General features: G+C 34.3%; 2 protein-coding genes across 8 annotated transcripts in view; one reads left to right on the plus strand and one right to left on the minus strand.

The window, feature by feature from the left end:
- Nucleotides 1-807: 807 nt before the first annotated feature.
- On the minus strand, nucleotides 808-6242 carry LOC129947507 (glutathione synthetase-like). Of its 2 annotated transcripts, none has more exons than XM_056058095.1 (10): nucleotides 5891-6242; nucleotides 5618-5830; nucleotides 4669-4829; nucleotides 2236-2278; nucleotides 2046-2171; nucleotides 1861-1973; nucleotides 1578-1791; nucleotides 1418-1515; nucleotides 1275-1347; nucleotides 808-1216 (listed from the first exon to the last, which is right to left on the minus strand). In XM_056058095.1, exons 1-10 carry the CDS (start codon nucleotides 6038-6040, stop codon nucleotides 929-931), a joined length of 1479 nt encoding a protein of 492 aa, XP_055914070.1. In that variant the 5' UTR covers nucleotides 6041-6242; the 3' UTR covers nucleotides 808-928. The 2 variants fall into 2 exon arrangements, with proteins under 2 accessions (XP_055914070.1, XP_055914071.1); XM_056058096.1 differs by lacking the exon at nucleotides 4669-4829 and adding an exon at nucleotides 3563-3699 and having other exon boundaries at nucleotides 5891-6239.
- Nucleotides 6243-9764: 3522 nt separating this feature from the next.
- LOC129947504 (myotubularin-related protein 4) overlaps nucleotides 9765-26400 on the plus strand; it is a 32384-nt gene continuing 15748 nt past the window's right edge. The window contains exons 1-2 of one of the 6 annotated variants that reach the window (XM_056058090.1): nucleotides 9765-10232; nucleotides 26232-26352. In XM_056058090.1, the coding sequence (XP_055914065.1) occupies nucleotides 26235-26352 (118 nt within the window). In that variant the 5' untranslated portion in view covers nucleotides 9765-10232; nucleotides 26232-26234. Of the gene's footprint in view, nucleotides 10233-10390; nucleotides 10478-26231; nucleotides 26353-26400 lie in introns of those variants that run through there. The other 5 variants (XM_056058087.1, XM_056058084.1, XM_056058086.1 and 2 more) reach the window with 5 other exon arrangements.

Here is a 26400-nt window from a genome sequence, read left to right on the forward strand (position 1 = left end):
CCAAAAGAGTTGCACAGCTCTAGTAATGTTTTCCCCCTAGGGTTGCAAATTTTGTCTTTAGACTTTCTTGTAATTCCAGTTGGCAAATCAACAACAATATTCTTTTCTGTTTACTTCTTCTCCAAATAATCAATCTGTTTTTCAAAAGAACTGCAGCGATTAATTGGGTTTGCAATGCACAATTTTTGTTTGATGCAACGTTTGTACTTTAGCGTGAATGCCTTCAATGCCTTTAGTGAGCTTACCATTAGAGACTTAAGTTCAAAAACCGTCATACTCCCAACATCGGCAATCCGTTCGGAGCTCTGGATTACAATTTGATTGCCAAAAACATTACCATCGTTAGAAGTATCCATACATTTTCTATGTCTCTTTGCAAAGATATTTATTCCGCCATATTTTCTTGGTTGATTTTGACAGGAATTCGTTTCAAGCCGCCGGGCATTTTAATTTTTGAATTTTATAAGGATTGAGCAATTGACTCACCTATTTTCTCAAATGCAAAATTTACAGGCTTTATACGTTTTAGATTCTCTTAAATTTGTATTTTATTTCTCATTAAAAATCAGCTAATTATTGAAATTAAATTGGACCTTTACTAAACACAACTTATTGTCAAAACACTCTAGTTGCCAGCTTCATAATTCTACATACTGGGTTTGTCCACGTTTACAAACAAATAGTGCTTTTTAAAAAATATGGATCAAAAATACAACTTTTACTACCTGAACGTGTAACCCATTTTTCAGGCAATAAAATAGACGCTTTGCAACCCCTTAAGTTAAAATTGAAGTTAAAAAAAAGAAATTCTTGTTAAAAAAGTGCTTTTTATTAATAAAAATAAATCCCATCAAAAATAGATATTACAGTAAATCTTAAACAAAAGATTTTATATACAAAAAAATAAAATGCAATTATATTTCTGACATTAACAACAATTATCCAATAAATAAGGACTATCGAGGGCTCCTAAACCAGCTGCGACCCCACCCTCATTGGCTGTAGAAAGTTTTGTTCTCAACATATGACCTGCCTGGTAATTAATATTTATTGTTTTTGCATCCCCAATAATGACACCAAATATCCCCAGCTCTGAAACTAAATCAACCAATGGTGGTGGCATTTGACCATCAGGACGAATCATATAACCTTTGGTGATTGGTGGATGAATTCGTTCCATTAATATCCAAGCTGATCGTTCAACAGAACTCATACTCTATAGAAAAACAATTTTTTAGCTATGCAAAACAAATTTAACAAGGATTTGTATTAACCTTCAACGCATCTGGAATGTCAGCCCCATAAACATTATTACCACCACCTTCCCTCTGTGGTTTCAAAACAAATCTACCAAAGGATTATTTATGAATTTTAATTTGATTGAATTTAAAAATAAAAATAAATAAAAACAACAAACCTTTCAGGATCTTTTAATGCCATTTCATAAGAAGCAATTCCTTGCTCGTTAGCATCCAACGAATAAAGTCCTGTAAAGATTTTTCCAATTGCTTTAACCTTAAAAAAATCAAACAATTGAAATAAGGAATTCCATCTCATATCAAATTAAATTTAAAAACCTTTTCTGGATCAGTGATAAATCTTTCAAGAATTCCTGGAGTAGCCAAAGCTTGTTGAACTTTCTTAGTGCCTGCTAAGTGATAGTGTATCGATGGGGACTTAATTGCTCTTGAACACTCAACCAAATATCTTGCATCCCATTCATTTTGAGAATGATAATGCCCTGGTTCATATCCAGCACGGAAATAAACAACACTTACTTCTTGTCCATCACTATTTCAAAGCGAATTTTGTATATAATACACTTCTTATTGTTGTTCTAAGATCATCGATTTCACTTACATTAAAAGTTCATTGTTCTTCCCAAGTTTTCCCTGAGCGTGAATTTCTGTGAGTGTTTTTCGCACAACATTTATATTGGGGTTGTTTTCACGAATATAAAACTCATGGAATCTCTGTATCAAATAAATTAGTTTTTTTTCGTTAAAGTTGTATAAATAAACAAACGAATGAAGTTGTTTTTATACCTGGTCACAAATATTATAGGAAATATCTTCAATAACAAAAAGAATGATAGCTTTGGGATTTCCGTATAGTTCCCATGCCTTTATCATGCCTCCACACAATCCAGATAGCGCCTTGTTTTCTGGCATCTATAAGAATGTGTCGTTCAAATGAATTTTAATTTTGCTTTTGTAATGAAATCCAACACCTTACCTGAGAAATTTTATCACTATGACCTAATTCCTGAAGAACAAAGCTGAAAATCGTTGGAAAAAAAATTACTTAAATAAATAAATAAAATAGTTTTTTGTTGAAACCCAAATACTTATTTTACCAAAAAGCAAGCAAATTTAAATTAAGTACTTCAAAACTAATTTCAAACCATTATGCATCCAACTTATTTATTATTAGTAAAAAGTTTAAAATTTTTCTACTAAAATAAAATACGTTAACATCTGAAAAAGTGATTTATTGGGCAATCGATAATATGGCAAGTTTCAGTCATTCATCCGTCAGTGGGCGGCGTCAAATTATGTTTTAAAAATGTTTTATAATTCAGCGAAAGTGCGATGGAAGAAATTGAAATTATTCGTCAAAACTGGACTCAAAAAATAGCATAAACACGCCCAGTCGTCCACCAACTGTTATGAAGTTGTTTATGTACTGGATTGTTCGCAATGATATGATCAAATGATAAGCTTGGGACGATTTTTCGATGGGAATAGGGAGGCTTGGGACATTTGTTTGTAATTACATTTTTCACCGGAAGCAAGTGGAATGTGTCTGTGTTGTTGTCTTTTTCTTTCGAACTCCTTAGTGTGATCTTTTCATCTCTTCACTTTTAATGAAATGTAATTTTGTTTGATTTAAATAATGTAGTTTATTTTCTGTTTTCCCCTTCACCTGCAGGCTTACAAAAAACCTACCCTTTTGATCTCGATTGTTATATCTTTTAGTCCAAAATGTTCAAGTTTTTAAAACATGGTGCTGGAACCGCCAACAAATAGAACGTAAAGCTTAAATAAGTTATATGTTTTCGTGATAAGCCAAGTTGTGTGACCTTACGCAGAACGCTAAGTAAACAGTTGCGGCACTCAAATAGAAAAGTGCCCACTTAATCCTTAAGATCAATTTTTTTAACTGGTAACGAAACTATATTGTTTGAGAGTAATCGGAGGAGGAAGAGCTTTTCGTCACCTTGTCAGAGTTTTCTTAATAAATTATTTAAATAAACAGTTTTAACACACATTTATCTTAAAATTATTATTAAATTCTAAGGAAACACTAATTTCATGCATTTTACTTACTTTTAAAAACAAAAACAACCACAACAATAACAACAACAACAACTATTCTAGTAATACTACATAACACTAGTTATAGGAAAAAATTATCTTATAGCGTAATATCATTTATGTTTTGTTATTTTATATTTAAAAAGAAATGTATAAAATAGTGTTTTTTTTTGTTTTAAATTAAGAAAAAAGAGAGAGAAATAAAGTGAGAAAAATGAAAAACACAAATAATTTATTTAGAATACCTCTGTAGAGGAGTCATGTGTGTGGAAATACCACCAAAACTAGAGGCAATTGTGTTGAATTCGACTTGTTTAATGTCATTGCCTTCATAGCAGTGTGCCAAATAGTCAGATCGAAACAGACCGAGGGAAATAGTTGCCTGCAAAGGAAATGTTCATTCATTTTTCAATTTTAATGTCTTTTTTGTTTTTGTTTTTTTTTTTTTATTCTGCATGGAATAAGGGATGGATAAATTAAGAAAAAAAAAACACACAACACACAAAAATATTAAAGAAAAATAAAATCCCCTTTTAGTTGATATAAAAATGATGTAATATTTTTTTTATGAAGGGTGAAAGATAATGGCTTGACATTAAAACTTAATTTTCAAATAAATGTTGGTGGACTGTCCTGGACTTGTTTGCAGCAAAAAAAAAAAAACAGGCAAAGTTATTGCCAAAAGATTGATTTATTTAATTAATGTGAGTTGCCTCAATTTTAGTATTTTAAATAAAAACCAAACAAGTGCAAATTTAAAAATGTGCAGCAGGCACAATATAACAAATTTGCTATTTAATGAGAATTAGTTATGGGCATTTGTAGTGTCAGTGTCCTTGGCATAATGGACCTTTTAAAGTTAATACTGTGCATGTTTGAAAAAGTGGCGCTAAGTGGACTAGAATAGGCCTATTAGGGTTAATCCAAACTACCCAAAATAAGTCTTAAAAATTGGATAGCTTCAAATGGTGTTAAATTACTATATATGTATTATTATTTTTGTTTTGTACTAAATTAAAAGACGTAAACAAACTAGTGTTATCAGAAAGTTCTTTGTATTTAATTTAATAAGTTTTAAAATAAATTTACACATAGCATGCTCAGGCAAATAAAAGGAAAACAAAGCTATTGGACAGGGACATAGCGATAAAATTTTTAAATATAGAAAAAGCATTCGCGCAATTGTATAAATAAAAGAACCAAATATATATATACATTATGTACATTGTTATATAGTAAATATAATCGAAAGCAAAATAAAAGACAAAATACTAGAACAGAGAACATAAATAAATATTTATTTATTTTAAGTCTCGTTTGTTTTGTTAAGTTTTTTTTTTCATTTGTGCACCTTTGAATTGCCTTACTAGCTGGTCCTAAATGGCCAAAACCAGAAGCTATTGTATTAATTTCAACTTGTTTCCAGCAACAGTAGGCACACTTTTTACCCGTTATTTCAGGACAGCACGTCTCCAACATCAAATCAGATCGAATAAGTCCCAAAGATAATGGCTTTAGTAGATAAGATTTGACTTATACATAAATCTTTTTGTGTGATATATGAAACTAAATAAAAATGAATGTTTTTTCTTCGTATAAATGTAGCAAGTATAAAAATCAACTAACAAAATTTGTTTAAAAAAAAAGTGATATTACGTTGAGCTTGCTGTTGGACGAAATAATAACAAAATTTTTTGTTTATTTTTCTTCTTATGGATAATCGGAAATACGACTTGAAATGGGATACATTTACAGCATTAGCTTCTGATCTCTATTTTAGTTTGTTAAAAGAGGTAACAAATTTATTTTTATTATTAGTATTGGAAATTTGAGTACAACTTTTCTTTCAATTCGAATCCAACCCCAGTACAGAGTAGGTAGGTCGCAGGTCAGTCAGGTGGCACACACAAGTGGACAGTGACCTCACCTAACTTTGAATTCTCAACTATAGACATATGTATAGGTAAGGTTCAAGTTCTCACTGGACTTTCATTTTAAGTTAATAAATAACAATTCAATACAGGGCTCCAAATTCCTGTGTAATAAATGACAATTTGTTTTGATAGTAGGTATATACACCCCATTTATGTATGTATGTACATCCCATGTGACTTTTTTTCTTCTAGAAAGTGAACTTTTCAGAACTTGAATCTCAATTGACAGTAACTAAATGAGAAGTCATCATAAATAAATATTTCAAAAATAGATAATTTCTGATTGATTTGAATAATTTATCTTATTTTATACTTGCTACAATGATACTCGATTTAATGATAACACAAATTAAGTTTATTGTTTACCTGTTTAATACCATTAGCTAATACTTTTTTGTAGACATTGAAAAGATTTCGCGTAAACTCATCAACCTTGATCGTTTCAGCTAAGGTTGTTGTAAGAAATTCATCATCATGTGCTACAAAATGCATTAATTCATTAAGTATACATTGTAAATCTACAGCTTTTTCGAATTCTTTTCTTGGAAATGAAGAGGGCGTCAAGATAAATGGAGCAAACTGGAGAACAAAATTATAATAGTGAAGAAAAAATAATAAATAGTGTAATACAAAACTTACATTTAAAGCATCAGGACTGAATTTGGTTTTAGATCGCATTGCAGCTCCATGCATAAGAGCCCAATCCTTAGCTTTAGGAACAACTTCCAGAAGGGTTTTATCATCAATTGGAAATTGAACACAAGACTCGAGCATTGGTAGAGTCGACATTGTGAAATTATTGGATAGTGTTAACACGACAAAGGATGGGGAAATAATAATGTTTAAATGATAAACGAAATTATAACAAGCGGAAACTAATTTCTTATCTTTTAATTGATTGTGAAATTTATTTACGATAAGTATTCATTTATCTTTACGATTGAAGAGACGACAAAAGCTTAGCAATTACCATTTTTTTTTTGCATATGGTAATCATGTCAATATCGAGAGAACTGACAGCTGACATATGAATGGAAGTGTTCAGAACTAGTTAATACATGTTTTTGCACAAAACTGACTAATTAGGTGTGTTTGAAAACTTGAAATTTATTTCGAATTGGGAAAATGTTTATAATCTATTGTCAAAAATAAATTGTTTTCGTTATGAAAGTGAAAACCAAGAATTATCTGTGTTTTAATGCGTTTAAATAATATTAATGTATACTACATAATCGTTAAATAAATAGAAGCATCTCCATCAAATATGTTGAAAATTTAAAGGCTCAACTTTCCATTACCGCAGCACGAATTTCGAATCACGGTTTTTTTTTATTTAATAGATATTTGCATTTAATTAAAGTCCTTGAAGAAACCGATTGTTATTATTATTACGGGGAAAATCCAACAACGATCTTAAAGGGGGGTTTGAACTTAAACTTTATGGTCGCGTTAAATCTTTTTTGTTGTTTTTCCTTTTTAAAAGATATTTCCAAATATAAAAAAAAACTATAGCAATTTTAAAGCAAGGAAACATTTATTTCTATTTTAAATTAATTTCCAAAGTTCACTTTTTCATATACAAAACACGCAAAAATGGTTGATTTTGACATTTCTTCCATGTTTTTTGTTCAGTGTTGCCATACTTATTTTGTTTATTGCGTATTTCTTTGATTTTAGTGCTCAAATGCAAAAAGTACTTTGCATATACCCAAACTCGCATCCGCCTCCAATTCCTATAGTGATCATTAGCAGGGGGTTGCAGGGGGCAGCATGCCCCCCCTTACATATCTAGCTGTTAGTATGCCGTATTACCAATTCAAAAAAACTTGTTTTAGGCTTTTTGTGGTTTTTTTTATTTGTTGACAGATATCTCAATTGAACTATCCAACTCGTTCAATATGGTATCTATCCAGTAAGGGATTAAACATAGTCATTCATACTTCTATACAAAGATTACAGACAAACTACAGAAGTAAAGGAGGGCTAAATGGTTTTAAAAATGCAATCAAATTATCAAAATTAACTTTTCCCCATGTATTATGATTTTATTAAGAAGAGAGAAGAATATTTTCATTGATTATAGAAAATAAAGTTATTGGAGTTGCTGAACTGAGTCTCTTTGCTGCGGTCCATTTTTGTCTCTCCAATTTTTAAAGAACTTTCCAGCTGAAGCTTATGGATGGCTTGGATGATATTGGTGTTTTTGGATTGTTGACATATTGGTCCTTACCAACAAAGAAAGCAATCAGTTTGCATCTCAAACTAGGCTACCTGCCCCCAACTTACAAATCGAACTATCGCTTCATGTGGATACAGCCTCTTGGGTTTTCCGAGCCTCAGATGTGGCAATTTTTTATAGTGCGAGAAACGTTGAGTATTGACATACTAGATAAGAACTGCTAGTCGATTCATATTTCCGTAGAAAATCTCCCTTAAGACTAGGCGCGCACATGCATCTTTTTCGAAACCAAATACTTTGATCGTTAGTTGCCCAAACATCGCGCACATAAGCAACTCCAAAAGCAATCAACGAAATAAACCAATACACAGGAAACATTTATTCACTTTTTCTATCTCATATACACGAAACGAAATTGTTTCTAATCTGTACTATTCTTTTGCTTATGAAAGAAAAGAGTAGATTTATTGTTGGAATACAAAATCATATAAAATATATTTTTTGTTTTTTAATATCATAAGTCAATACAAATTTCTGGAAATGGATTTTTACAAATTGGTACTGAATAAACCTATAATTAAGCTAATATCGAAAAAAAAATGCCCCCAAAAAATTGTGGCTACTAGACGACTGCGTTTTTCCTTTTTTTGGTTTCCTTTCGCTTTTTAACACTGCCATTTTTGATGGAGGTTAAATTTTTTGAATGAAAATAAAACATCTTTTAATTTTACTTTAATTATTTATTTTTAGTAATAGAAATATAGTAGATCTTCAGTAACTAACTTTAACTTATATCTTCTCATAAATCAACTAAATGACATACGTATTTAACGAATCATAAAATGACCTTATTCCTTTATTTAGTATTATTTATTTATTCCTTTTAACTTAATAAGTAATCTGATTAGGATCTCGTGGCTAACGTAAATACTTTAGGCCAACTGAATCACTTATTCCATCAATTTAACCGCCTTTGTAAATGTTCCCATTAGAATATCATTAGAATGGTCAATAATACCGCAACCATTTGGTCCCATCACTTCAACACTATGCGCCGCATCCAAATACAAATAAGCTTTGTATTTCTTCTTTAATGCAATAACCTCAGGCAATCGGACAGTCAAACCCTCCATACTGAAAACACCTTCGACAATAATCAACATTTTTTTCCGTGGTTTGCCTGTTTTACCATTAATTATACATTGTCGCACAGCAGTGTCCAGATCTTTCATGTTATTGTGTTTGAATACTTTTGTTGTGCCTCCTAACAATCGAATGCCAAGTATAATCGATGCACGATTCTTTTCCCAAGTTGAAAAATCAGTAAAATGTTTGTTTTTAGTTTTTGAACATGTTACAGATTTATTTTTGGCAAAAGATTGATTCAGTAAGATGAATAATATGTTCAAGTATATTTTTAAAAAAAGAAACAATGCATTTAGAGTTTTATTTAATTTATAAAAACATTTGAATTTTTTTAATGATAAAATTTCATTTTACTGAACAGCTAAAGCCAAACAAAATTCCATTTCATTAAAAATTTTACTGATGAAAGGAACCGTAAAAAATTGTCTGAGCCTCGAGCTCGATGTTATGATCGCAAGAAAACAACAATGTAATGACGTAAATTTACTGATTGCTATAAACGCTTATCATTAAAACATTTCAGGTTCCTCCTGTTTCAAATTTTACTGATAGCTATAACCGGCCCCTAACAGCGAGGTATATAACGGGCGTAATGCTGTCCGCTCTCCAACCCACCTTCTTGGCACACTGTAGGATTTGATTTGTGTGCGAGGTTGGGTATATGCAAATTAATATTTGTACTTGAACACTAGAATCCAAAAAATCACTTTTTTGATTTATTTTATTCTTTTTTTTTAAATAACTGCCTTAAATTAAATGAAATTCTCTTAAAATTTACAATTAATTTTTAAAATAAAATCTAAGAAAACTCAACAAAATCCCAAAAAAAAAATAAAGTATGGCAACACCGAAGCATAAAATAAAGAATGAATGTCAAAATCAAACAATTTTTGGTTGTGTTTTATGTGGAAAAATGAACATTGAAAATCAATTTAAAATAGGAATAACTGTATCTAAAATAGCTCTTAAATTTCACAAATTATTATTAAAAAAAAGCCATGCGTGTAATCCTCAAAAAACTCAAAACAATTATTATCAACGTATAACTCCTTCATTGGTAAAAATTCCTACTCACAACTGTCAACCCACCACCTTCCAGTTGGGAAATTTAAACCAAATTGTCCAATTCGATTTCTAAATGTTGCCGCACCTGATCCATTCCACTCACACAACTCAAGTGAAGAAAAAAATAAAATATATTTGACTGTGCGTGCATCTCGGACTTTACTTTCGTTGTGTATTTCATTTTCCTTGATCAAAAATATTCAGACAAAAATTACAAAACCAAGAAAAAACAGACAAAAACGTCAAGAAACTCGGAATATAAACAATTTGAAAGTATTGTCTAGTGTATTCTTGTGTTTTCTAAATAATTTATTTCAATGTACAAAGCAAAAGGTGTTAAGCCAACTACGAAAACTCGGCCTCAAATTCCATCGTCTTCGTTTTCGTTGTGAAAAAATTGCATTTTTTCTTATTCGTTTATCGTTTTGTTCGATCGTTCTCGTTCCAATACGTTTTTTTTTGTCTTTTTGTATTTTAATTTTATTTTTCTTCTCAACATAAGACGACGTGTCAAGTGTGGGTGAGGGTGGTGGTTTCGGTGGGTGGAGTGTGGTGTGTGAACTGTAAATCCAATATCAAAACAATAGAGGGGTGAGTGCTTTTCCTAGATTTTCCACCCGAATTTTCGACAAAAAATTAATTTAAATTTATTGAAAATTAGTATTTTAGAGTATTTTGTTGTCTCAAGTTGTGTTTAGTGGATTTTTTGAAGCCAAATACTCGAAACATACAAAAGAAAAGAACGAATTCTGGCTTGAGAATAGGAACTCTTTTTGTGGACGTGAAGAATATTTTGAAAATACAAAAATTAAATTGTATTCTCTTCGATTTTCGAGGTGAAAACGCATTGTCACTGTGCACTGTCCTTGTTTAATTTTTCCTCTCGACTCTCAGTCTCAGAGTTCTTACAATAAAATTTTCAAAAGTTTTTTTTTCTTTTTTGGTTTTGCTTTTTGTACCTATCTACCTACCTATATCTTGTTTTCTTCCATTTGCAATTTGCTTTGTTGTACATGAATATATCGTTAGTTGCGCTTGTGAAAATTGCAATTGTGTGCGGCGATGTGCCATCATAAAAAACAAAAAATAAATATAATGAAAATTGTTGCCTTCGCTTTTCTTTTTAACTGAGTCGCGAGACTAAACATCTTCGAGATTTTCCTAAGTGAATTCGTTGATTGGTATTATTTTGTTTTCCAAGTGCGAGCCCCCTTTTTCCTTAAGTCATAACTTTGAATCCAAAGAAGAGACAGTGTCTTTAATTGCGTCGACTACGACTACGACGATGTCATGGAAGGAGGTGTGTTGAGACAGGGGTGAGGAATGGTAGAGTTAGTGAGAAAAAAAAAATAAATAAAAAACAACGACGAAGACGACGACAACGACGACGGATATACGAAGGAAAAAACAAGAACATCAAAAATATTTCCAAAGGTCGTCTACTATGCGCTATTATACCGCACGGCTATAGTCTCATACAAGATATTAAACTTCTGCTGCTGCTGCCACTGCTAGCTTCTGGCTGCTGCTGCTGCTATGATACTATGATACGAATACGAATGATTTGGTTGCCTTTTTCTTTGCTTGCACACAACGGCAGTGTCTCGTTTGAATACAGGGTGCTTCAAAGTTATATTTTCATTGTCATAGTGATTACTTCATTCATAAATTTTAAAGTTAAACCTAAACAAAAACAAATTATTTAAACAAAAAGTATAAACAAAACGAAAATGTTCTTGTTTTTTTTAATCTACCTATTATGTTTATTAAGTGACATCTTACCGGCTTCTAGGTACATACCCTTTTGATTGATAATGATAATTATTGCGCACATGGTTTTGTTTAGTTTTATTTTTATTCTTACAAATAATTGCTCCGGTTATACTTATATTTAAGTATCTAAGAGTAAGTAAGAGATAGGTAGATTTACCTACTTACTTTTTTTTTCTTATTGATGACTAGTTTGAATATAAATATATTGTGTATAATTTAAGTAGGTTGGTATACCTTTTATTATCTTCATCCTAACGACACACAACTGCATTCTAAAGTACATAAATAACTGCGCACATCCTTGTTATTTTTTCTTTTGCAACTTCTTATGATAGGTACAATGTTATAAAAGAAAAAACAAAAAGTGAAATTGCATCATCAACAAGGTTGCCAGATTCACAATACTAGAATCATTCAATACCCGTGTTTTGTTGGAAAATCTATCAATAGAATTGTAGGATTTCACACGAATAACAAAAACAATATCCGCAGTATGAATACTACCGATAAATGTTAAAGTAGAATTTTACTACAGATGGGTTTTTGAGATTTGTAGGAATCTCAAATGGATCTTATTTGACTTCGTTCTCAAATGTTGCAACGATTGATATTGCATTTGTATCTTGATGGCTGTGTTCGCTGAGTAGTTGTGCATTTGAAATCATGTGTTTTCCATTGGGGAAAAAAATGAATCTATTACTGTTGATATTATTTAGTTTGTTAGTGAAAATGGTTTAACTGGGCTTATTTTGCAAGAGAAAACAATAGAAAAGATAATTAAGTTTGATATGTTTCCACCAAAGGTTTATCTCAGTTTAGATTAAATAAATCTTCATGGTTTTTCCACCACACAAGAAGATTTGAAAATGATTAAGTTTGACAGCACTTTCTAAAATGCAAATGGTGTTTCGATGTTTCGTATGAAGTGCAAGTGAGATAGTTTGATTCGTGTTAAACAATGAAGAACTTTTCTTTTTTTTTTGACAGGAGGAAATCTTCAAAAGACTATTTGTAAGTCACGATGTAGATCGGTATTTCTTATGTACGGTATTTGTTTTGGAATTTTTGGATGATTTCGGTATTTGTTTTTTTTGTAAAGCCCCAGAATTGGATTCCATAGGTCCAAACAGGCTTTAGTACTTGATTATACAGCATTATTTTGTTTTGTACATTTTTCTATATTTCAAGTTTAGTTCTTCTCTTTTCTTTTTGATGTGCTCTTTCTACTTTAGCTTTCAACCAAAATTATGCCAAGGTATTTGACCGTATTGGCGTCAGGTACAGCTTGATTATTAATGAATATTGGAATATTGTTTATCTTTTTATTTGTAAAGTTTATATGTGAAGATTTTGTTTCATTGAGTTTGATACGCCATTTTTCGGTCGAAGCTCTCACTGTGTCGACGGCATTTTGTAGTTTTACTGCTGCCTTAGAGACATATTTGTCGGGTACCAAAATTGCGGTATCATCTGCAAAAGTAGCCATAATGGTGTGATTACCAACTGGAATATCCCTTGTGTATAGTAAATACAGGGTAGGACCTAGGACACTTCCTTGTGGTACACCGGCTTCTATTTTCTACAATTCCGAGTATTCTTGATCGTACCTTACTCTAAGCAATCGGTCTGAGATGTTCGATTTTAATATTTCAAAGTACTGCCTGGGAATATCCCTTTGCAGTTTGTACTCAAGTCCCTCATGCCAAACCTTGTCAAAAGCTTGAGAAACATCTAAGAAAATAGCAGAGCATACTTGTTTTTCTTTTAATGCTTTTTCTATTACATCCGATATTCTATGAACTTGGTCTATCGTGGAATGTTTATTTCTAAAGCCAAACTGATGGTTTGGGATTAACCTTCTTTCTTCTATGATTTTGCTAAGTCTCTTCAGAAGGAGTTTTTCAAAAACTTTTGCCATAATTGGTATAAGCGATACTGTTCTGTAAGCCGTCACTGCTGTAGGTGGTTTACCTTGCTTTGGACAATTAATTCAGCAATTTTCCAATGGTGCGGGATATACCGGTGCTTAAGGCATGCATTTATAATGTATTGGAGTTTTATGAAGGCTTTCAATGGCATTTCTTTCATAACCTGAGCAGTAATTAGATCGTAACCTGGTGATTTTTTATTTGGTAGTTGATGTAAACACATATTTTTTATTTCTTTAAGTCTTACAATTGGTATTTCGCTTTCATCTATCTTATAAACAAACTGTAAGTTATTTTCAGTCACGTTTGATAAGTATTTCTTAAAGACATTCGCATCCACATCACATCCATTTCCCATCTTGAGATTTCAAAGGCGAGTTTAGTAAGTGTGGTCTTTCCAGGCGCTTGGCTGCTTTTCATAGTGAAAAATCGGTTGAAGCATCAGTCGTTAAATTCCTAAGGAATGTGCTGAGTGAATCATTTTTGAATTTGTAAATTTGGTTTTTAAGATTGTTGCTTATATGGTTAAACGTTGTTTTATCATCTGGAAATATAGTATTTTGCCATTTTTTTCGAGCTCTTCTTCTCTCTATTATCAACTCTCTTAGGTAGGTAGGTAGAAATGGCGATCTCAAGGCAACCTGGCCTGAGATCCAATTAGCGCTGTAGTGCGCCGTTTTGATACCAAAAACTCGTTTGACCTTTGATTGAAAGGGATAGATTGATAGAGAAGCTTCATAGCGATTATGTTAGAGCCATTTTGTCGCATTGAGAAAAAACATTAGGTCTCTAATCTTTGTCTCAGATAGCTCATCGAGTTCTTGAAAGAATGCTTTTCCAAAGCATTTCATTCTGGTGTCTGCCAAAGCAGGAAATTTGCAGAGGAAATGGATTATGGTTTCACTTTCTCTTTGGTCACTACAACTACGGCAAAAGGTGTTGTAAGAGATACCCAACTTCTCTGCATGAACTCCTATAGGCCAATGTCCGGTACAAACCGCAACAATCCTGGCTATGTCTTGCCTTGGCCTGCATAGAAGATAGTTTGTATGGGTTTTATTATAGGTGGGCCATATCTTCCTAGATATAATGCAGTAGGGTAAAATGCTCCACCTTGGTTTTGATTCAGTTTGGTAGATAGAAAAGATTTTACCCTTCATAGCACCAAGAGGAATGTTAACCATTTCCGCAAGTGAGCTATGAAGGGCCGATCTTTGCCTGGCTAGCTCGTCAGCCCGTTAATTTCCCACGATACCATTTTGGCCCGGAACCCAGATCAGGGTGACACCGAGGTTAATATTCAGGTTCGCAAGCTCATCGCGACATTGCTGAAACAATTTGATGTGGATGTGGCTAAGTTAATGGCTTTGTTAGCTGCCTGACTGTCTGTGAAGATAGCCGCATTTCGGTTATGGTTTGGGCTTTGTTTAAGTATCTTACATGCCTCTCTTATTGCCAGCAGTTCAGTCTGAAAAACGCTAGCAAAGTCAGGAAGCCTAAAGGATTTAGCTACATTTAGGGACTCAGAAAGGATTCCAGAACCAACTCCGCACTCCATCTTTGAGCCGTAAGTAAAGATGGTTGTGTCGAAACCTATCGACACGATGTCATTCTCCCAATCTTCACTGTATGGGAAAATAACCTTAAAACCCTTACTAAGGCTCAAAGTAGGAGTGCAGTAGTCAGTGTCTACCGAGATAATATCTGAGGGAATCAATTTTGTTGTGTTGCTGTGACCATAAAGTTTTGACAACCAGCTGTTTGATTCCTTCAGCCTAATAGCGCTTCAGGAAACTATGTATTTAATAAAAAGGTCGATTGGTAGAAGATCCAAAATAACGTTTAAGGCGTCCGTTGGGCAAGTACACATGGCCCCTGTAGTGCCCACGCAAGCTGTTCTCTGAACCTTCTTTAGCTTATTAATATTATAGGCTTTGCTAAGAGCAGGCCACCACACAATCGAACCATATGTTAAGATTGGACGTACAAGTACGTCCATAAAATCATCTTCCACTGTCCCCACTTTTTGGTGGTGGAAACACCATGAAGAATTATTTAATCTAAACTGAGATAAATCTTTGGTGGAAACATAGATAAACTTAATTATCTTTTCTTTTGTTTTCTGTTGCACAATAAGCCCAGTTAGTCCATTTTCACTAACAAAACTAAATAATATCAACAGTAATAGATTGATTTTTTTCCCTAATGGAAAACACATGATTTAAAATGCACAACTACTCAACGAACACAGCCATCGAGATGCAAATACAATGGTCGCATTCACTTTTTGCTGCAGGCGTAGAAGGCAACACAGGCCTTCTTAACCCCTACTTCAATATTTAGTTTCCAGTTTAATTTAGAGTCGAGTATAACTCCCAAATATTTTGCACTGGAAGAAAATGATAGGATTTGACCATTGAGTCGAAGTAGCGTCAAGAGCCTTCCAGACTCGTATACCATGCGTGATAGGCACCCCCAAACTTTTTCTATTATGTTAAGGTCGGGTGAGTATGGCGGCCATATCAGTAAGGGTACTTTTTTGAGCCTTTGACCTTAGAGGTGGGGATATGAGTGTTATCGTGTTAAAACTTCCAATCTAAGGGCCCAAAAATATCCTTGATTGCAGGGAACTCCGCTCTTAGTACACCATAGTACGTTATAGCTCCCCATACCATGACACCACCAGCATAGCTGTGGACTTGATCTAAAGTATGCTATTCCTTTCGAAGATCATGAAAGTAGTAAGCATAACCATCTGTACCCTCAAAATTTTTCTTTCTCGTCTGAAAAGACAACAAGCTGCCACTCCTTCGTCCAGGACATACATATGCGCTCTGCAGAAATCGAGGTGTTGCGTCTTTCGAAGTTGATTAAAAGGTTTTTTTTTTTATTTATTTTAAGACTCTTTGAATGTTCAGCATTGGAAATAATTCTTTTCACAGTCCGCACGCATGTTTTAACACCGTTTTTTCTTTAATCTTGGCTGCAGATTCGTGTGAATTGGACACGTGCCTCAAAATAATTCGCTTGTCAGCTGCTGTAATGACAGAAGATGGCCGGCCCTTCATATTTTTTCCATAGCTATGCTCATGTCGTAAGAATGAGGAAATAATTTTGCGGCTGCGGTTAATTTTTGTTTGAAATTTGATGAATTGATTGACCACACTCACTATAACCCTTTATTTTAGCCAAGCTTCTCGTCAACGAAGGCAATAAGCTCAGTTCGATACCACACCATTGCGTGAGCTCCTTCCATTCCTCATACTGAGACTTCGGCTGGTTACGTGTAAAGCTGCTTTCTTTGGAAGTCTTATCATTATTCATATGTAGAACTTTTATAACATAGTCTACCTGACTTTTCAGCGTCTGAATAAAGAGTGGTGAGAGACCAGTTTCTAATGCAACTACATAGTTTGGTGTGTTGGACGGCAGGTGAAATATCCTCTGATAAAAAATCTCAGCAACTTTTCTACGCAATCGTGTTGTTTGAAACCCCATACTTGCGATGCATAAAATAGTAATGATTCCAACACTGCTTCAAATACACGAAACTTACAGCTATGCGCAATACTTTTGTTGACAAAACACTTTTTCCATGTAGCTCCAATCGCACTCTTGGCCTTAGAGAGTTTTTCAATAAGATGTTTTTCCATACCTAAGTTTTTTTTAAAACATACTCCTAGGTATATAAACTCATTTACAACCTCAATAGGTATTGAATTAAAGAACCATCTTTCATTCTGACTATTTCTTCCACCTCCACTTCTGAAGACCAGTATTTTCGATTTGTAAAGGTTCACTTGGAGTTTCCACGTAGTACAGTACCTATATAGTTGGTTGATCATCAACTGAAGCGTTTATGGTGCTGCTAATAGAAGTACTATGTCGTCAGCGTAGAAAAGAGCCTTTATAGGGGTCCCCGCAAACTTAACTCCTTCAGAAATATAATCTGTTAAATCATCTAGTACCCGTGGCATGATGGTTAGTGCGTTGGACTGTCATGCAAGGGGTCTTGGGTTCAATCCCTGCCTGTGCCACCTTAATTTAAAAAATTAATTTTCGCGGGTACTACCTCTTGCGAGGAATTGACAAATCCTTCAAGAGTAATTCTTGTCATGAAAAAGTGCTTTCTCAAATTAGCCGTTCGGATTCGGCCTTAAATTGTAGGTCCCTTCCATTCCTGACAACAGTACTCGCACACAGGAATGGTTGAGAGTTGTAAGTCACTAGGCCCTGGTTCACAACGGACTGTTGCGCCACCCCATTTGATTTGAAATCATCTATACAAAGAGCTAATAGAAGAGGGCTCAGCGTACAGCCCTGTCGAACACCTGATTCCGTTTGAAACTATTCCGAAAATTCCTCTCCATTCCAAACAGCTGCCTTTGTTTCGTTATACAGATTTTGTAAGACTTTTCCAAACTTTGAAGACATCCCCAGTGCATAGAGTTTGAAGATAGGCGCTCGCCTATCCACAGCGTCAAAAGCTGCTTTAAAATCTACGAAAAAGCTGTACAGTTTTTTCCCGTTTTGAAGAAAAGTTTCGGCGATACTTTTTAGAACAAAGATGTGATCGATCGTAGAGTAACCAGGCCTAAAACCAGCTTGAAATTCTTTTCAAAACCCGTTTTCGTTTATCCACTCATTGAGTCGTTGAGGCAAAATTGACGAAAATATTTTATATGATGCATTAAGAGAGCTTATCCCAAGGTAGTTCTCTGGATTTTGTGTACTTCCTTTTTTGTGAATCGGAAAAATTAAGGCCTCTTTAAACTCTTGCGGTATAATACCATGTTCCAGGATTTGGTTGAATGAAATATAAAGTTTTTTAATAAGTTCCGATTTTCCGTATTTATAAAACTCAGCCGGTATTCTGTCGGTGCCTGCCGCTTTGCCATCTTTTAAGGTTTTTAAAGTGCGTCTTATCTCCTCTTGTGTTATTGGCGCATCTAAGAGAATATTGTCGAATTTAGGTTCAGCATACGATATATTTACGGAGCTGGACGGGGGATTTAAGAGTTCTTTGAAATGTTGACAGAGCGCAGTCGATGTTAGATTTCGGTGAATCTTAAACTTATTTACATTCAAGACCTTTAACAGACTCCAAAAATCTATAGCATTCTTACAGTGTGACAACCTCCTAGACTCTTCTATAAAATATTGGTTTCGTTTTTGTTTACAAAGGTCTTTCTAATGCTGTTCACAATTCGCAGTCCAAAGGTGTCACATCGGTCAAGTAATCCCTTTCCTCTAGCATTACTCGTTTCATCTTTGGAATTATTCCAGCCAATTCATTTACTAATCCGGTTTCATTCCCACATCTACTGTTAAAGTCGCCTTCTAAGAGAACGTTCGGATTTTCATTCGACATCATAAAATCATACAGTTTACAGCCGACAAAATTTGCCCTAGTCCTTAGCAATTGAATTGCATCATCCACAATAATATTTGCAACATTTCCATTCGAGTGGAGCTCGCGTACACTTCGGATTTTGTCAACATTGTCAGACAGTAACATTTCAAGACAAAGAGATTTCGTTTTTTCAATGGCGCTAACACTATTTTGTTTTGGCAAGTGAACAATTACATTCTGCTCCTTGGACTTTTTTTCGTGCATCTCCACCTGTCGCTCCAAGGTCGAACATCGTGTCTGCATGTTTTCCAGCTGTGTTTGCAGCGATTTGTTACTTTGTTGAAGCTGATACAATTCAGTGCTAAAACCCCCAATGTCCGCCTTCGTTGCCATGTTTTTCAGTTTATTATCAAATAGCGACGACACGGAAGATTCGATTAATAATCTTAGATCGTCAACTGCCAAATTCCCGACCACCATTCTCGACGAATCCGATAACGATGAATTGCCCATCGATGATAAGGGAGATGGAGTTAAGTCTCTATGCTGCCTCTTTGCTGAATTATCAGCATTATTTCTTTTGTGTTGGGAATTGTTAGGGGGCGTTCGTCTAAAGGACATTTTGGTGTTAATATGCTTCTTAGTTTACTTAATCTAACACCAACTGCCGACTCACCTCCTTATTTAGCCCAGAACGCTTTTAACACTAAATAAATGTTTAACTAATCAACAAATTTCAAATTATTTAAATCTTTTGCGGGAGGTTAAGTATATATATTTTTATATTTAATTACTTCATTAACCAAGAAATACCATTCTTCTTATAATACATTTTTTGTGGACACTTGTTGATCGAGCTGATCTTGAACTTCAACCAGTATGCATTTCCTTAAATCTTAAGAGTCAACTCCAATAAGGTTAAGCTGTATCATCTATCGGTAGACGTAAGCTAACAATTAACCACTTGGTTATCACTTATTTCCTAACAAAATTGATTTTATTAAAAAGAAAATATTAAACTTTTGGAAGCTTCGCATTTTTTTTTTATATTTTTGTAGACATATGTAAGTGCTATTTGACTAAGAGTTTTTAAGATGACGAATAATTAAATAAAAAATAAATTTGATGGTAAATCTTGAAATTAGTATTAATTTTAGTTTTCAAAAATGTTTATGCACAAAGAACCGTTTAAAATCCAGTCTCAATATTGATTACTCGAAAAAACCACCAGTCACAGTATTTAGTATTATAAATTGAATTATTCTTTGGACAAGGTCAACTCATTGGTTTTGAAAATGTATCCATCACATTAACCAGAATTCATTAGAATTTTATGTATTCCACATAATCACATACAAAAATCAATAGACAGACCTTACATTGGAATTCTTATCATCTTAAAAAAGTACTTAACCACATCAAGGTTGTCGATGCTCTTCAACAACAAAAAAAAATCAATTTTCAGATTTTCGTTAAATTTTCCTTGACACAAACATCTGTATACAACCAAATTTATTCCCATAAGGAAAGTAATTAAGCACAGAGCATTAATATGTAGGTGAATAAATAATTTGATATTAAAAAAGGACGTTTTATCTTATTTCAACTTCATCTTTTGCTAAATTATATTCATCCATTTTCTTCTTGCTTCTTAAAGATTTCTAGTCTGTTGGGTTGATAAGTGTCTCTCTCTTTTAATCAAATCATTAATGAAGCGTGAGTGACAAAAATGTGTGTGTTATTTTGCTGTTGTTGTTGGTTTTCTTATTCCCATTCATAAGTACACGGTCGGTCTGTCTATTCTTTGCCTAGTGTAACAACATTCCTAAGACTTTTCTTGTTGTTGTTATTATTTTTGTTTGTTTTTTTTTGTATTATATTAGTCTGCTATATATATATTTTTTTTAAACATGTTATGTGAGAAAAATTCAGGTCATCAATGCCGCAGGGGCGCAGGGAGGGGGCGCGATGCGGTGATGGTGACGAGGTATTCGATAAAGTATGTAGCCTTCCGCACGTACCTACTTGAGACTTTCTAAGTAGACTGCCTTAGTACGGGCAACAGCAAAACGATGTCAACGTAATCAAACTAAAGAAAACAAAAATCAAGCTTCTGTTCCAAAGAAAATTTCCCTGGTCGTAAATTTTCCCTTTGAATTATCTGTGGTCTGTCTACCATGTGGAATATGGAAATCGTGGAGATTTTCTCCTTCGATCGTTTGGCTGCGCCTATACTTTTCGTATTTTCTTTTAATTTCTTGTTGCGGTTTATCGACTTTTAAAAATAAGTACAGTAAGTCAGCCGAGTTGTTTTTGCTTTTTATAAGTCCAATCACTATTTTAAAAACGAGGTTTCTGATAAGGAACTACTCGTAGAGATAAGACGTTTTCTTTTTATCAATCTAAATATGTGCATAAGTATACCGACCAACCATAACTATTCCTATTTTCTTGGCAATGTTCCGAATGAAATAAGTTACCATATGATATTTGTTTACATTTTTTTTTCTCTCTACTATGAACTTTAAGTTTATTAAACAAAGTGGTGTCATAACATAAACTCACGTGATTTTATGTGTATTTAAAGAATTGGTAGTAAAAATGGGAACTTAAGTTCCGGTTAGTTGTGACAAGTGGATTGAGTGGTGGGAACTTTTTAGAGTTGTTTTCATTATGCCAACAAATATTTTACTAGCTTACGATTGATTTCAACGATAATGGTAAATACCGTAAATTATAATCAATTTCTTAAAGAATTTGAATTGAAATACCTAACGTTGTGAAAAATAATAAAGAAAAGGGTCAAGCTAGAAAATATATGTTTCCAGTTAATTTTAGGATAATGGCCACACTTCAATAATTCTTCTTAATAAATAAAGAGGGTAATTGAAGTTTTCAGCATGAAACTGCGACTGCTGTGCGTTGCTTATAAAAACGTGTCTTAGTGTTTCTACAGGGTGGGCCATGAATTAGTTAACAATTAAAAAAATCGTAGACACGACTCTTTAAATAACCCCATCAAAAAAAGTCTGCTGGCTATAGATCTGGACTTCTGGGTGGCCATGGGATGTCACCTCGTCTGGAAGTCAGCTTTTCCGGAAACATTTCTTTGACCACCGGCAAGGACTCGTTCGATGTGTGACATGTGGCTCCATCTTGTTAAAACCGTGTGTTACGATTATAGCCAGCAAATTCCAGTAGCATCGGTGCTAAGAACTCCCGTAACATTTTCACATACTCGGTAGAATTAACAGTAACTGAACGGCTTCGAGAATCTTCAAAAAAGTAAGGTCCGATGATTCTTTTTGCTGAAATTGCAGCCCATACAGTTACCTTAGGAGAGTAAAGTGGCCTCTCATGTTAAGCTTTAGGATTTTCGCTGCTCCAATACCTGCAAATCTGTTTGTTTACATGTCTATATAGGTGGAAATGGGCTTCGTCAGAGAATTAGATTCTGTCAAAATTACTGAATCGAGTTAACATTGTTTCGTCATATGACTTACGCAAATTTAAATCATTAATTTCAAATCTAATTTCAAAATACGGCGTAATGATGTGCGGGATAATCCTAATTCAGCCGAACGTTTACGCGTCGATAAATATGGATCACATCGAACAGAAGCAGAAACTTGCCGCACGTTCTCTTCACTCCGAGAAGTCCGCGGGCCGTCGGTTTGTTTCACATTTAGTGTAGATCCCGTCTCTTCGAACTTCTTCGCCCATTTCTTTGTTAAAGGAGCACTTGGACACTGACTTAAGTCGTGTAAACCATATTCAACGCGAAATAAGCGTCTCACAGTAATGAGCGAAAAGTTGTTTAAATAAAACCCTGTATATAAGCTTAGTTCATAGGATGTTTTGTGAGTTATGTTTCTCTAATGTATTAAATGGAAATGATTGTAAATGGTGTTTTTTTTAGAGGTGTTGAACTTTAAGTAAACGACACTATTTTAACTGGCGTCTGTTAGGTTATTTAATTTAGTTGGGTTTAGCCTTTTAAAATTGAAGATTCGGCAAAAGGGCTCAAAACTTCAATAAGCGAACCTTTTTTAACGAGGACGCTCAGTTTTGGTAAACAAAATTGTCGTATTTCAAATCAAATGGGGTGGCGCAACAGTCCGTTGTGAACCAGGGCCTAGTGACTTACAACTCTCAACCATTCCTGTGTGCGAGTACTGTTGTCAGGAATGGAAGGGACCTACAATTTAAGGCCGAGTCCGAACGGCTAGTTTTGAGAAAGCACTTTTTCATGACAAGAATTACTCTTGAAGGATTTGTCAATTCCTCGTAAGAGGCAGTACTCGCGAAAATTATTTTTTTTTTTTTAAATTAAGGTGGCACAGGCAGGGATTGAAACCTAGACCCCTTGCATGACAGTCCAACGCACTAACCATCATGCCACGGGTACTATAATTGTCGTATTTGGAGTGATAATAATTATCTAGTGTATGTTGATATACTTTTACATCCACAGGAAATCTTTGGTAGCCTCATATATTCGCTTTACGGAGACGTGAATTGGCCTCAAGGATCGTGAACTCGCTAGTTTAGGCTGATAAGCTAGAAACGATTGACCACTTAGAGGCCGCATTATTATCGACATACGTCAATAAATTTTAAAAAATGTAATCGACAATTCAACCTCCAGATTAGACTACGTACGTGTCAGTCGTGGCGGTCGGCGGCGTTAGGTCTTTTCATCGTCCGAGTTTAAAAAGTAGTTGGGCTCAAAACAATTCTATTAACATTTTGTTTTTTGCACAATTTGGGGAATATTACAATAAAACATTTTTGGTTTTTATGAAATACCAAATAAAAAGAAGCTTTCGGTATGATTGCCAAATAAAATGACGCCAAGATCTTAAAAATGTCACACGCCCAAAAATTTTTTTAGAACAAAATGCCACAAAGCCCAAAATCAAGGACGTATTTTGCCTAAATCAATTTTAAAATCTTATAACGCCAGAAATGATTTTTTGACATTTCTCTCATAAGATGTCATGTGTGAACATTTGGGCATTCTGACAAAATTTTTGTTTTTTTTTGGCACTATGAGCTTTTGGGTTTGAATTTTTTTCGTCCAAAGGCAAACATTAAATGAAAAAATGTCAGATCGCCCAAAAACTCCGAACGTAAAGAAAGAGTAACAAATATGTTTAGGTTTAATTCACATTCAGAAAGCGAAATAAGAACAAGTGAACTAAAACGAAATGGTTGCTTTCTCACAGTGCTCGCACCCTTTGAATGCAAAGAAACTTTGCATACAACCAATTTCTAATCTACTTAAAATCCTATAGTGAGCCCAAACAGGGATTCCCATACATAGTTCACTGATTTTTACTTGCGACATATAGAAACTATATGGCAAGTTTTGCATTCGTGCAAAATTTCGAACTCGAGATTTTAATCAAACATGATATTACGGTGGTAGAGAAATCGAAAAAGTGGGTCCCGCGATTCCGTCCGGTCTCTTTTGTCTGTCTGTCAACGCTCTTACAGCCTAAAACATTACGTCGATTGGGTTCAAACTTGGCAGTTAGCAGATTAGGCGGCGTTAGGCGTTTTTTTCATTTTTTTAAGATCAAAACTAACACTGGCACCCATACAATTTTTTTTGGCTTTTGACTTTCGACTTTCGCTTTAAGTTTTTTGAAGATGTTTTTGTTTAACTTTTTGGGCTCTGTGACCAATTTTGAGCTTTTTGACAATTAAGGAATTGGGAGGACCTAACTAAAGTATAATGCCAGAAAATCTTCTTTCGAATAATGTAAAAAACATTTTTTATAATTGACACTTCTGAAAAAAAAAACATTATCTATTATTCCAAATTTGAATTTGTAATAGAATTGTAGAAAGTATTTTATTTGTAAGTACCATAACTCTGGATATAAAAAAAATAAATTGGGTGGCGCAACAGTCCATGAAGAACCAGGGCCTAGTGACTTACAACTCTCAACAATTCCTGTGTGCGAGTAATGTTGTCAGGAATGGAGGGGACCTACAGTTTACAGTTTATATGCCGAATCCGAACGGCTAATTTGAGAAAGCACTTTTTCATGACAAGAGTTACTCTTGGAAAATTTGTCAATTCCTCGCAAGAGGCAGTACCCGTGAAAAGACTTTAGATGGCATAGGCAGGGATCGAACCCAAGACCTCTGGCATGACAGTCCAACGCACTAACCATCATGCCACGGGTACTACCAACTAACTACTACTAACTCTGGATATATGTAAATGAAAAATTCAGTGTCAAGGCCGCAAAGTTTGGAACTCCTGTTTCAATATATAGTTCAAAATTTAGAGTATAATTACTTAACTACTTACTTAAGGTAGCGCTAGGCGGACCTGGGCCTCGCTGGACCAGCTCGGTTGAGGTCCTCTCCCACCTGGGTGCGCCACCTGAGTCAGGCCTCAGCGCCATAAATGAGAACCGGGATGATAAGTGTCTTATAGATGGTGATTTTAGATGCTCGAGAGAGGACTTTACTTCTCAACTGCCTTCTAAGTCCAAAGAAGCAGCGATTTGCAAGAGTTATTCTTCATTTGATTTCAGCGCTGGTGTCGTTGTCTGTATTAATAGCGGTGCATAGGTAGACAAAGTCCTTAACTCCCTCAAAGTTATAGCTGTCCATGGTAACGTTTTGTCCAAGACGTCATCGTTCAGTGTTCTTTTTTGATGACAGCTCTCATTAAACACTAAACCCATCTTCTTCGCTTCCGTCGCAATGCTCAAAAACGTTCCACTGACATCACGCTTTGATCTTCCAATTATCAATCAATATCATCTGCGTATTCGAGTAATTGGGTGTACCTTTGGAAGATTGTGCCTCTAGTGTTGACGGTTGAGTTTTGCACAATTCTTTCCAGAACGATGTCGAAGAAGTCGCATGACAGTTAATCGCCTTGTCTAAAACCTTTTTTGACATCAAATACCTCGGTAAGATCTTTTCCGACCTTGGCACAAACGGATAAGTTTGACAGGGATGCTAAAGCTAGACATTGCTCTGTAGAGTTCTTCCCTATAGATGCTGTCATACGCGGCTTTAAAATCGATAAAGAGATGGTGGGTATCGATTTGAAGCTCCTGGTTTTTTTCCGTATCATTAGGAGAACAAAAAACACCTTTTTCAGAATGAGAAGTGGCAACCTGTTCCGCTGGACATGCTCCTTCTAGCCCCACTTGCGCATAGTACAGCATTATTTCCTTGAATACGAAAAGTAAATTTTGAATATAGCTAAATATTGAATTGTTTTATTTCTTAAAAACTGTGGATATAATACAATTTTTTTGACTTTTACGAAATGCATTGTAAGTCGTTATTGAAGTGCCTAAGACATGTTGTAGTTTAAAATAACAGTAAGATATTAATGCAGCTATATCCACAAAACTGAAACAGAATTTTTCCTCCATTTCGAAAGGTCATTATTTCTAAAAAAAAAGTGATAAGATAGAATATAAAAAATGTTTATTTTTAAAAATCATTCAAAGATTTGTTTGCTTATGAAGTTTAATAAATGTTTTGATTTCCTTACAGCTAATGGATGGATCCGATGGATCACCTCCTCAATCACTGTGCATGATTCGAGCAGCCGAACTTTTTCCCAAACCACCAATGGAGAAAGAAGACGTACAACTGACAGTTCCCTTCACAGAACGTAATGTTAAAATAAATATATAAAATAAACGTTAACAAGAACTTAAAA

Source organism: Eupeodes corollae, chromosome 2, assembly GCF_945859685.1.
Source record: "Eupeodes corollae chromosome 2, idEupCoro1.1, whole genome shotgun sequence".
NCBI classification, from domain to species: Eukaryota; Metazoa; Arthropoda; class Insecta; order Diptera; family Syrphidae; genus Eupeodes; species Eupeodes corollae.